We start from the raw sequence: 12259 nt of genomic DNA on the forward strand, positions 1-12259 counted from the left end.
CAGGCAGGCAGGCCAGCCTACTCTGGGCCCCTGGCCGACGTGTCAGTCTAACGGAGCGCGACAGACGTCAATCCTTAATTAATCACGTATACGCGGCGGGTGCTCAAAACATTATTTAACGACATGGAAAACATTCTAATAAGCTTGTCGCACTGCCAAGGCGCAATAGAAACCCAGCCAGGAGGGCATACATATACACACACACACACACACACACACACCCGCGTGCATCCAAAACACCCCCCTCGCACTTTTATCCCTGTCCTTTGTTTTGGGGGACTCCATTCATCTCCACTCAGCTTCGTCTGGATGGAATGGAGCGAGGCCAGATTTAAAAATGAGGTAGGGTGTGGCTAAAGGATGAGGAAGATGCCAAAACACCAAAACATTCTTCATCACCACTGGTTGGCATGCAGTTTTCAACATTACCAGCTGAAATGAAGTCTCAACAATCTTAGATTGGCAGAGCACCTGTATGACCTGTCTCAGTTAAAATACCTGGAATAAGAACTGGCACTTTACATATATTTGGTGTAGATAATAAACTTAAGGTTTACCTGAATTACATCAAGAACTAACAGGTGAATAAGAATCACTGACTCTCATCACACAGGAAAAAGTAGATGGCAATTTGGCATCTTTTTCCAGTTTTTAAACAGTATACATGTACATCACATGAGTTTGACTGGTGCGCCATCTGTTGGTGAATAAAACAACTGGCAGCCTTACTGTAGGTGCCACCTGCTGGCTGTACCTGGTCGTTACTGGTAATGCCCTTATGCATGATGTGGTAGAGGTGCACCATGAATTCACGGTTGGGAAGCACATCCTGGTGCCTGGTCATCATCTCACAGATCAGCTTGTAGGCCTGCAGCTTGCCAGCCTTGTACTCAGCGGATAGCATGGTGGCCTGTGGAGGAGAGTGATGGGCTGAGGTCAGTATTATTATGGGGAACTGAAGACTTGTTAAGCATCTATTTTGTTACAGGGGTAGTGCAAGTAATTTATCAAATGTTTCAGTGAAAACCATTGGATTCACCTTCAGCCAATGTGTGTTTAATGTGACCACACTTGCTTCTCTCAATCAGAGAGGCAAATTACAAATTTTGAGTTTGACTTAAATGTGCAACATTTTTGGTTTTATAAATTTGCTAAAACAAAACGATTAGATACTGCTAATTTAAGTGTGTGCTTAGTCACAGCACTAGCACCGCAAAAGCTAACCATCCAGTCTGGTTTATTACTTAAAAAACTTAAAAAAGTTTATTACTTGAAAAACTTAAAACTATTACATGCTGCTGGGAATGTAATCAAATAGCTTCTTGAGCAATAGAGGATTCTCTCTGGGAAACACCTAACGCATGTTTACAACAGCTAAACATTTTAATGATCTGCAGCCGATGATTATTTTCATTGTAGATCAATTTGTCAATTATTTTCTCAATGAATCGATTACATGTTACGTCTATAAACTGTTATAAAAATGGTGAAAAATCTCAAATGGTGTTCCCTAAAGCCCGAAGACGACATCCTCAAATGTTTTGTTTAGTCCACAAACCAAAGTCATTTAGTTGGCTGTCACAGAGGAGCAAAGAAACAAGAAAATATTCAAAATTAAGCTGGAATCAGAAAATGTTTTACAGTTTATTCTTTAAAAAACTACTCAAACAACTTAATTATAAAGTAGTTGCCGATTAATTTATTAGTTGACAACTAGTCGATAAATTGTTGCAGCTCTAATGCTACATACACCATGCTGTAGAATTTGACAGAAATGATTAGTCATTCTGCATGCTGTATACCTACTAAACTATAAATCACTTCACATCCAACCTTAGCTCCTTGGTAGCATTTTGCACATTTTTCAAGTTAAAAGTATTCAATCATTGTGAGTGTTGTTTTCTAAATGTTGTCTCTTGTGTTGTTGATACCCGAAAGAGCCAGGAGGCCAGCATTCGAATTGGAGGGATGAAGGCTGGCTGGGGAGGAGAGGACTGGTTGTCAACACTGATCCCGAGATTGTCCCGGATCTGAAAGCATATGTTCGCTTTCTGTAAATAAAAACAACATCAAGGGAAAAAAAAGCTTCACATGGTGGTTGTTTTTGCCCCTCCACCTCACCTTGCAGAGCTTGTGCCACAGCTCATAAAGATAGGAAAAGACCTTGGCGTGGATTTTGGGGCAACGGATGTTGTTGACATCTCCTAGGATACCTAAAATCCTCCTCCACAGGACGAAGGCTGAATCAGCATGCCAACCAGTCAGGGTCCCACCCGCAATGATGCTGACATCATCAGCTAGACACTCACTACTGTCTGCATGGTCGGAGAGAGAGTTTGGGGTGGTTTGGGTTAGAGAATAAGTCATTTGGTACATTTATTTGTAGTTGCCGATACCTTATACAAAGTGAACCGATTTTAAGTTCATAGAGGACATTGGATTCAGTCAACAAATGCATATCTTTTCTAGAAGCATTTCAAATGACTTCTCTGTAATACCTTTAAGTTTGAAAAACCCTCAAAGCCATCCTGTTACTGTTAGAGCAGTTGTTGACCAAATCCTAAGCCTCCCTGTGCATTTTCCCAAATGCATTAAAGCACTAAGATCTTTGTCTAGTGAAACAGTTCAAAGCGCTGAAACATTTTTGGGGAAACAAGCACAAGTCACATGCATCAGCCAAATTAACTGAACAGTAAGTGGACAGTGCCACCTAGTGGGCAAAACAAGAATGATTGGGAGTAGTTCAGGCCCGGAAAAGACACAGATGTGGAAACTGTGGATAGTGTAGCAGATCTGAGGTGATTATTATAGGAAGGATTTTTCTGCTCTTTGATTGTTGTATACAAATAAAATTAGATATAGAGCAATGTACAGTATGTTTGGTTTAAACTGAGTAATTGAACAGGATCTGCCATCTGGGAGAATGTAAAGAAACATGGATGGAGGGAAGTGTAATGTTAGTAAAGGGAGTCAAGGAGGAAAATATAGAGCATGGATAGTCAATGGAAAATGAGGACTCTGTGGTCTATGATGAGTAGCAGCTGGGGAGCAGTACCCAAGTGGTGAGGCATGTGTAAGACAGACTGATGCATGGTGTCGTCCAGGGGGCAATCCCGTGGGCACTCTGTGTGCACCAGCAGGGCTGGTGAGGCGGGCGGGTTCTGGGGGTAGTGGTAGTGGTTGTGGTGGTGGTGGGACGGGGGTGCAGAGTGGGGAGGGTGGGCACACTCAGGACCTATAAACAACAACGGGAAAGGGATAAAACTGGGTTTGAGGAAGGGAGCAAGGGGATAAAGGAAGAGCGACAACTTCATGATGATCACGATGTGGGGCAAAACAGACAAATTCACATACAGGGGTGGGAGGGGCAGAATGGCAACGACAACCTCTCCATCTATAATTATGATGGAGGAAGGAGGAGAGGAGGGGGTAAACCTTTGAAAGTGCTTTTTAAATAAAGATAACTTTTAAAACCTGAAGGGTATAAAGCAGATAATTATTTTCCTATCAAAATAAATATATCTGTGACAAACAGATAGCACAGTTCTGACTAAATCAAATTGTACACCACAGGTCATTTTCCCTTCACAAAATTCAAAATGCACAAACACACAAGCTGTCAGCTGGATTTAAAAGATTAAATGGTTTAGCCAGAGAGGCACTGTAGCAGATACCGACATGCTGGTTAGGTTTCCTTACTGGGACACACTACCTGGAAAGTACTAATCCTTCAAGGTTACAGGAGACACCAAAAACTATTGAACCCTTTCAACTCATTTTGACTCTGTGCTGAATGTTTACAAAGGACTGCTAGGTAAGATTGTTTTTCAAATAAATAAGACAATATCTGCTGTCTTTGCTGAATATAATTATTTAAGTTACACTGAACCAAAAAGTTAAAAAGCCATAGAGAAGACATTACCTAAATTTACCTCATTGTGCATTTCTCTCTAATTGACCCTCAGTAGCTTCTTCATTACATCCTCTCGGTCTGCTCATCAACTGTGCAAGGCTAAGTTCTTATCTAGTGTTATTCTGTTATAATTCATTTATGGATGTAAATACATCTTGAATAATACAGTAAAGTAGAAATCTGTTTCTGGTGCTCAGGGTGAGTTTTTATCAGTTCCAGTACCTGCTAGAGCTTCATTGTGGCTGAGCAGCAGACTCCCCTGGCTCTGGGGGTCAGCTGTCACGTCCATGTGGGCTGACTGTGTGGACTGAGTATCAGCCTCCTCGTCAAAGGCCTGCCAGGTAACCTCAGCTTCATTGAGGCAGCCATTGGACGTCTCACTGCTTATACTCTCACCTAGGCAGGGCGGATAAATGAGGTAGGTGAAGGACATAAATAGTGTGAGAAGAGTAAAAGAGGAGATGGTTGTGTAAGGATGCATAACTATTAACTATTAAACCATGCAAAGAGTACACTACATGGAAAGTCCATTGATTATCATTTAAAAAAAATAATTGGTGATGCTATCTCTAACTTTTCTCTCTGAGCTTGGGTCTTGTGTAGTTCGTCTGTCCCTCAGTGTTGCACTCTGTCTCAGCTGGACTGCTGCTCCGCCGGATGAGTATCTAGGAATACAGAAAGAAACATTAAATGAGAGACATTTGAAAGGGCAAATCTTATTTCCTTACTTTGACATAATATTATAGTACAAGGTCTTCTTACCACTGGTGGCTCGCTGCTCTCTCTCCTCCCCTCAGATGTCCTGCTGTCAGAGCCACAGGAAGTAGGGGAGTACTCTCTCTTCTGGGCTGAAGAGCAACAGGGGATATTAGAAAAAGGCAGAGGGATCTTTCTACTACTACCTTTATGTCCTTGAATTATATTGGACTGGCAAACATTTCTAATATCGTGCTAGTGAGAATTGATGAGGACTTCAAGGCCAACTCTGGCTTTCTTATGATTAATGAACATATATTTACTAAAATCAATGATGAATACAATGTAAGGGTAGAAGCACTTCCTGGACACAAATTCAGTTTGTTAGAGGTGCTTTTTGGATAGGTTTCTATATTCAATTTTGTTTTTTAGGTCTAACATGACCATGCCTTGATAATAAAGGCACGCACAATAGTTTAAAGAGAGTCCCTTGGAGTTTTCTTAAGGTTTTATTGTTATTTATTGTTATAAGTATTAAATATAGTCTTCTATAGCACTGTTGCCAAAAATGATCAGCAAATGATCACATTCTGTTTTACTTATGTTTGGTTTGTAATACAACAGATAAATAAAATAATAATATGTCACATATAAGAATACACCCTGGTTGCCTGGTATTCCCATATTCTCTTTATAGGTGGTGAACTTAATCCCTGAATAAAAACAATCTCCAAACTTTAACTTTATGTATAAACCGAGTTTGCTTTCAAAATTCACAGTATTGGTAGGTATCCATCAAAGAAATTGCCTCAAATTGTAGACCATGGCCTAATACTATTCCACCACTTCTAACTATGGCCTAGACACCTATAACATCTAAATCAGTGTCAACAAAGGCAACTCAACTGGCAAATTAGTTTTTCCGTTTTCACCCAGTTACCCGATGGCTTACATGTACCTTTTCTTAATAGGGATGTTATTTCCCTAGAGAAATGTAGGGAATTCAAATCAAGTTTGCATTTGTATACACTGTACCTGGTAAAGCTTCAGACAGTTGTTGGGTGATGTCTGAGGTGCTGCTGCTACGTGGCAGAGGGCTCTCCCCTCCGCCCAGCTCCTCCTCCCCCCCACATTCTGACAGCTGACACTCCTCCACATCTGACAGACAAGAAAAAGAAAAGAAATAACATAGTTAGGCAGAGCTACAGTACAACACCAAGCAAAAACTGTTACACAAACCTTTAAATGTCAACACACCAAGATAGTCATTTGTTATTTTTAGGGATTTGAAGACACAGTATAGATGAAGTTTTAACATATTAATGACATCATTGGTGAGAAATTAGGACATGCACACATGCAGTGGTGACGCAGTCATACTCTTGCTGTAGACTCTATTTCTACACATTGCCTGGCTGCCATAAGAGTTTTTTTTTTCTTTTTCCTTTTTCAATATATAAGCCCAAGACAGTCTTAAGTTCCTGTTAATTCATAAACCTCTCAGATCCAAATACTGTCACAACAGACACTGAAACCGGTGGTGTATGACAGATGGTGATTGATGAATGGAAAGGCAGGGCAGGTCACAAACACACAAACACATGCAGCTCTCAGAACACACTTTACCTGAGAGTCTGTGAGAGCAAGCAGAGTTACCAGAAGAGATACCAGGCAAGAAAGAGCTCACAGTGTGGAGCAGCATAGGAACGCTTTTAGTAGTGGGCAAAGCCTCGTATAGATGAACACAGTTGCTGATGGACTGGCTTCGCTTAGCTTCCATCAGGGAAAAAGAAGAGGAGGAAGAAGAAAGAGAGAATAGAAACAGAATAGAGGTAGAGGGAAGAAGACAGTATTAACAGCAGGTACAATAAAGCAGAGCAGACCAGAGTTTGACCTGAATATGAGAAAATAACTAAAGAAAAAAGACAGCTGAGGCTCTGATTAAAGAATTGTAAATAAGATTCTTACCAGAAGAAAAGGCATGATTAAAACAAAATGAGGGCTGGGCGATATGGCCTTAAAATAATACTGCATATTTTCAAGCTATTGACATTTTTTATAAATAATCATCAGTAATGTGAATATAATGACTCATTGGGTGAAGGTAAGTATTAAAACAACAGTCTGGCAAGTTTACTGTAATGCAGCCTTTAAAATGATATCAATATAATATCTATATATTTTCCAGCCTTCAACCAAACTCAGATTTAAGTCACTGAAACAAGTTTGTTGCATGCATTGATGGATGCATGCACTGAATAGGGGTGTAATGATTATTATTACATTACATCAACTAGGCTACAATTCTGAATATAATGAACACTAAAGAACACTATGAAGGTAGATTAACTTTATAAATTAATTCCATAAATTAACTAAGTAAACACAATAAATAAATAGAAAACAGTGAGACAAGTCTACGTTTGAACACTGGATGTGTCACAATGTTTATAATTCGCAAGCAGCCACTAAATGCACCATGTAGAGCGCGGTCAGTCAACAGTCAAAATTTGAAACGGTATGGGTCAAGGATACAATGCATTTTTACGCAGGTTTTGTCATTCTGGGGACTGGACTGACGGTGATGCAGTGGTGGCAGCGGGTTGGTGGGTGGATGGATGGATGGATGGGTTGGGACCGTGGATGTTTGTATTGCAGCTTTGAACTTCAGAATTGTTAGACCCTTAATACTGAATATTTGTGTAAGATGCAGCATCTTACTGACTTTTTCTCAGGACAAGACAGTTACTAAACAACCTCAAACACACGGTATCTTTGGCATTTCTGCAGGGGTGTCACGATTCTCCAAATCCTCAATTCGATTTGATTTTTGATTTTAAGGTCACAATTTGATTTGATTCTCTGTCTTTTTTTTTTTTTTTTTGTGTTAGCACAGATGGCAATGCCATTGTTGGACTAGTCTAGGAACATTGGTTTTATGCCATGATAACTCATTTAATTTTTTAATTCTTATTTCAAAGGATGGTCTACATGGTGTCATGAGTGATATAATCTCCATTATTCGTTTGCAATGTACCACAATAAGGCCTTATTGTCAAATTTAAATAATGTATAAACAATATAAATGTAACAATAACTTGTTTCACTGATCAATTGGAAACTAACTGTAATCAACAGGAGAGATGTCATAGAGGGTACCTGCCATCCAGCTACTCTTTTTTGTAACTGCAGTGTGCACTCTTCACAGCAGAGGTCACTCCAGTTTACATCAAAACATCCAATGTTGCCTGTGGACGCGCATGCTACACATGTGTTGGAGCGTCACTCCATGGTCCGTGTGTGTGACGTGTTGGGAACCCCCGCTGATCAGTTTGCCGAAAGGCGAAGTTGCTATGTTGTTGTGCTACTAGCATGCTGACCTACTAGTGATTGTTTGTCCTCATCGATGAACATCGATAAACACAACAGTGAAGTCATTACGGTGTATTTTAAACTGGGGCACAAAACCGAACCGAAGTGAAAGTGAAACTTTAGGCTACACTGAGAAATGTCTGTTGTGTTCGCTCTGTAGTATACACCGATTAGGCATAACATTATGACCACCTGCCTAGTATTGTGAAGGCTCCCCTTGTGTAGCCAAAACAGCTCTGGCCTGTCAAGACATGGACTTAAGACCTCTGAGGGTGTCCTGTGATGTCTGGCACCAGGGCGTCTTATAGTGGATCCTCTGGGTCCTGTATGTTGGGGGGTGGGGCCTCCATGGATCAAACCTGCTCCAGCATGTCGTACAGATGCTCGATCAGATTGGGATTGAGCTGTTTGGTGGTGCGTGTCAAGGTTTCCCAGCAGAACATTGCATTGTGATGAGATGATCAATGTTATTCATGTCACCTGTCAGTGGTTTTAATGTTGTGGCTGATCGGTGTATATTCATGCTAAATAGCATGCCCTGCTACTGACCCGTTCTACTCTGCTTATGATCTCCAGAGACATGACCGGTCATGTCTCCGGAGATCCACAGATGTGTTTTAAACTGGTGCACAAGGCCAAACTGAGTGAATACACACGACACATTACTTTACACTCCACTGTGGCTTTATTCGTAGACTGATTGCCAGCTTATGTGATTGGTCACCGCAACGTGACATCGGGCTGCGTTTCTCCAAAAGTTGACTCAGTCTCAACTTTTCTGGCACGAACCGCCACAGCCAAAACGGACTACCCTCATTAAAATGAATGGGAAAACATGCGTTTTCGCGCAACGCCTGATACAGTGTAAATCCATTCGCCATACTACGACATGCTGTGTGTGATTTTTTTCTCTTGACACGCCTCCCGGATGTGACAGTGGGGCCGTGGCTAAATCCTGTCACTTCGATCGATATCCGAATTACAATCGAGATCGTGACATGCCTAGTGCACATCCTTGCTGCTTATCGCCCGACATATACGGCAACATATGATATAGATATATATCTGTTTTGTACATTTTGTCATTTGATTTACTGGTCAGGCTAAAGTTTAGACTGCTACTGCTTTCTATGACCATGTTGGTTGACATGATAGTGATAAAGATAAAAAATTACATATATGATATAGTGCTTAAACTAAACACACTTCTGTGACTTAGCAGACTGCTCTGCCAAATCTGGTGTTAAATTTACAATTCTTTTTAAATTAATTAACCATAAACTCTGTGCTTTATGCTAAGCTATATGCTGTGTATTACTTATGTTTCTTAAAGTTGTGTATTTAATTGTTATTTATTCAGGACAAAGGAGAATGGGGTGACCTGTTCTTTAGGATGCTTTATCTAAATGGTGCAACTAAACACAGTAAAAGAATTAACTGTGTAGAGGCCAAACCAACAACACTGCATCTGATTTCTGTCTAAATGATATAATCTCATGGTATTATTATTCAGACACCAATTAGTAAAGGTATAACTGATAACCATCCCAGCAATGACAGAGTGAGAGCTGGTTCAACTGGGTCTCTGTAGTTGGAGAAGCTTAATGAGTACCATAATGAAATATCCAGTTTTTTCTCCATTATCAAGACAAGATCTCACAACAATATTAGTTTGTATTTGCATGTGCAAGTGCAGCCAAGTTTTGACAGTTGTCAAAATGAGGCATTGGCATTGTGTGTGGATAGCACTTCAGGCTTAATCTCAAAGAGAGCAATGAAAGAGGACAGTTCTATTCTCTGCTTTCAGCACACTTTAATTATGCCTTTCAGTGAGAGAGAGATACATCGTCTCTGCTACAGCCCACCACTGCTTCCCATTTATGCATATTAATGAGCATTAATTACACTCTTAATGAAACTATCAAAAACTGCCGTGCAATTGATGTGTGTGGGTCTTCTCTTGAGGAGTAGGGAGGAGGGCTGTCAGCCCTTTGAAGATCAATGTGGGAGAAATCCAATTAGGCCAAAGAAAGGGAAGGGAATTTGAAGCGGTAGTGTTTAATGTCCATCTTTGCTTGCATGCAGATACAAACAAACAGACTAACAGAATAGGTGCATTAACATGCACACAAGACACACACACATACACACAATCACACACCTCTTCTAAGACTTCATCCTTCAGGCACAAATACATCTGCTCCTAGCTCAACAAGCTCCTCATTTTAGTCCGTTGGTGGTAATTAGAGGGGTGGAAGGCCAGGGAAGAAAAAGGGATCGTCTCTGTCTTTTATCCTCTACATTAAGATTCTGTCTAGACTAAATTAAGTCGAGCAAGACAGGCACTGCAGCTAGTTACTAACTCTACTGCCTTCCAGCTCAACTTATAATTAGCCTGCCACATTCCCATCCGATAAGGGCTGTTTGCGGCGACTGAATTGAGCTAATGACGAGTGTCCAAAGCTGGCCTTTGACATGCCGTCGGGGGGGATTGCGCTGTATATGCCTGCAATCGAACTGACATAGTAACATGTTGACATTGGCCAGTGGCATATGAGGGGAACAATGGGGGCCATCTGCTGGCCTCTTTGTCTTTTGCGTTAGGCCTTTCAACAACACCTGGACTGGCGTACACATGGACCTGTCTGAAGGCTTACACAGGCAGTCAATAAGTCTGATAAACCATGTGAGCTGAAGCTGTGAGCCACTAGCTTATCAGTGCTGTGTTGTTGGCTCACACAAAGCAAGAAGATTAACACAGCATGGATACAAACTAGTACATACAGGTGGAGGCTCTTATAAAAGCTGTCCCTTTGTATTTTATTTATGGTCTTTGATGGTATAGTGACTGTTATCACTGATATTACAGGTACTTACCGGAGGCCTTCTGTCGGACGTTGTTACGGGCTTTCTCTACACCAGGAGCTCCTGATGTAGTGGCAGAGCGTATCCTCATGGGCTCCTGAACTCCTGGCCCACCCTGCTCCCCTTGGTTCCTCCAGCTCAGTGAGAAGGAACGTGCCACTGCTGCCGCCTTCTGGGAGTCCTGGATCACTCCTGACATGCAGAGAACAACACTTGATGATTATTAAGGTGTCAGTGTACAAGTTATTATTATCAATCAGCTATATATTTGGATCTCGACTGACAAACAAGATACTTCACTGTGACTTTAAGCAATGCAGAGTGACTTAAAGGATGAACATCATAACCTTATGATGTTTTAGTTTTAAAAAGGTCATTTGAATATAACACTCCACATACTGCTTTAAGTGGCTTTTAACATCACTGTCTGGTTGCCCATTTCTTTTAACATGCATGTGCAGCATGGGTAATATCTGAACTAGCGTGAGCTTCAAGTGCACACTTAAAGCTCAGATATGTAAAATGTGAACATTTTTGTCTTTCGCAGGTAGGCAGCAGGACACACTGATGGATGGATGTTGGCCAGTATATATTTGTCACTGCTGTAATATTTAGCCAGCAGTAAAATATCCAAAAGGTATTCAATTTCCAATGAAACACTTGAGACAAAAAAATCACATTTGAAAAGCTGGAAAAAGAGAATGCACTGCTTTTTTCCACAACAGACTCACAGACTGAATCAAGTAACTGATTATTAAATTGTTGTTGATAATTTTTTTGGTGGTAGACTAATCCATTAATTGACTAATTGCAGTACTAAACATGTGTTTAAGAGTCTACATCCATTTGAGCAAGAGGTCATAATGTAGGAATTACTTGACATCCATTCAGAAAATCTGTTACACATATGTAGATCTATGTCCACAAACTGGGGCAGAATCTATCAAGTCAGACTTTTGAATATATATAATTAATAGTGCCTAAAACTTGAGTCAAATAAGGTATACTAGAAATACTGTATTGTGGTTATATGCCTCTGTGCACCAGTCAAGTTGCTATTCCTGAGCTATGGTGTTGCGAATAATAGCAGGGACACTTTAAGCAATAGTCCAATATTGGCATATCACAGATATATTGGTATCGGCGTATATATTGTCAATATCATCTGATATGAAAACTTTTGGGTTTAAAAAACACACTGCAGAAAAAGATGCTTGGGACAATTTATAATAATCAAATTTCCTGTTTACTGTTTCAGTGCACTGCTGTCATTTAAGAAAAAAACAAGTGTTTGTGGGATCAAAGTGAAAAATGTGTTTTTATGACCAATAAATTAATAATGGAATTTTATCCTTCCTCATATCGGTATTGACCCTGAAAATTGCATTTCCATTGTGCTCTTCTATTTGTGTA

The 12259-nt window shown here is 40.4% G+C and overlaps 1 protein-coding gene across 7 annotated transcripts in view; it reads right to left on the bottom strand.

Annotated features, from left to right (window-relative positions):
- Window positions 1-12259, bottom strand: part of ralgapa2 (Ral GTPase activating protein catalytic subunit alpha 2) — a 93115-nt gene that overhangs the window by 49338 nt on the left and 31518 nt on the right. For 4 of the 7 annotated variants that reach the window (XM_084382210.1, XM_084382209.1, XM_084382215.1 and 1 more), the window contains exons 16-25: window positions 10859-11038; window positions 6236-6382; window positions 5645-5767; window positions 4676-4761; window positions 4488-4578; window positions 4136-4309; window positions 3056-3235; window positions 2122-2315; window positions 1932-2030; window positions 755-910 (exon numbers count right to left, since the gene is read on the bottom strand). In XM_084382210.1, the coding sequence (XP_084238336.1) occupies window positions 755-910; window positions 1932-2030; window positions 2122-2315; window positions 3056-3235; window positions 4136-4309; window positions 4488-4578; window positions 4676-4761; window positions 5645-5767; window positions 6236-6382; window positions 10859-11038 (1430 nt within the window). The remainder of the gene's footprint in view (window positions 1-754; window positions 911-1931; window positions 2031-2121; window positions 2316-3055; window positions 3236-4135; window positions 4310-4487; window positions 4579-4675; window positions 4762-5644; window positions 5768-6235; window positions 6383-10858; window positions 11039-12259) is intronic. The other 3 variants (XM_084382214.1, XM_084382211.1, XM_084382213.1) reach the window with 2 other exon arrangements.

The sequence above is a fragment of the Pagrus pagrus genome (genome assembly GCF_965226575.1).
Source record: "Pagrus pagrus genome assembly, chromosome: 18".
NCBI classification, from domain to species: domain Eukaryota; kingdom Metazoa; phylum Chordata; class Actinopteri; order Spariformes; family Sparidae; genus Pagrus; species Pagrus pagrus.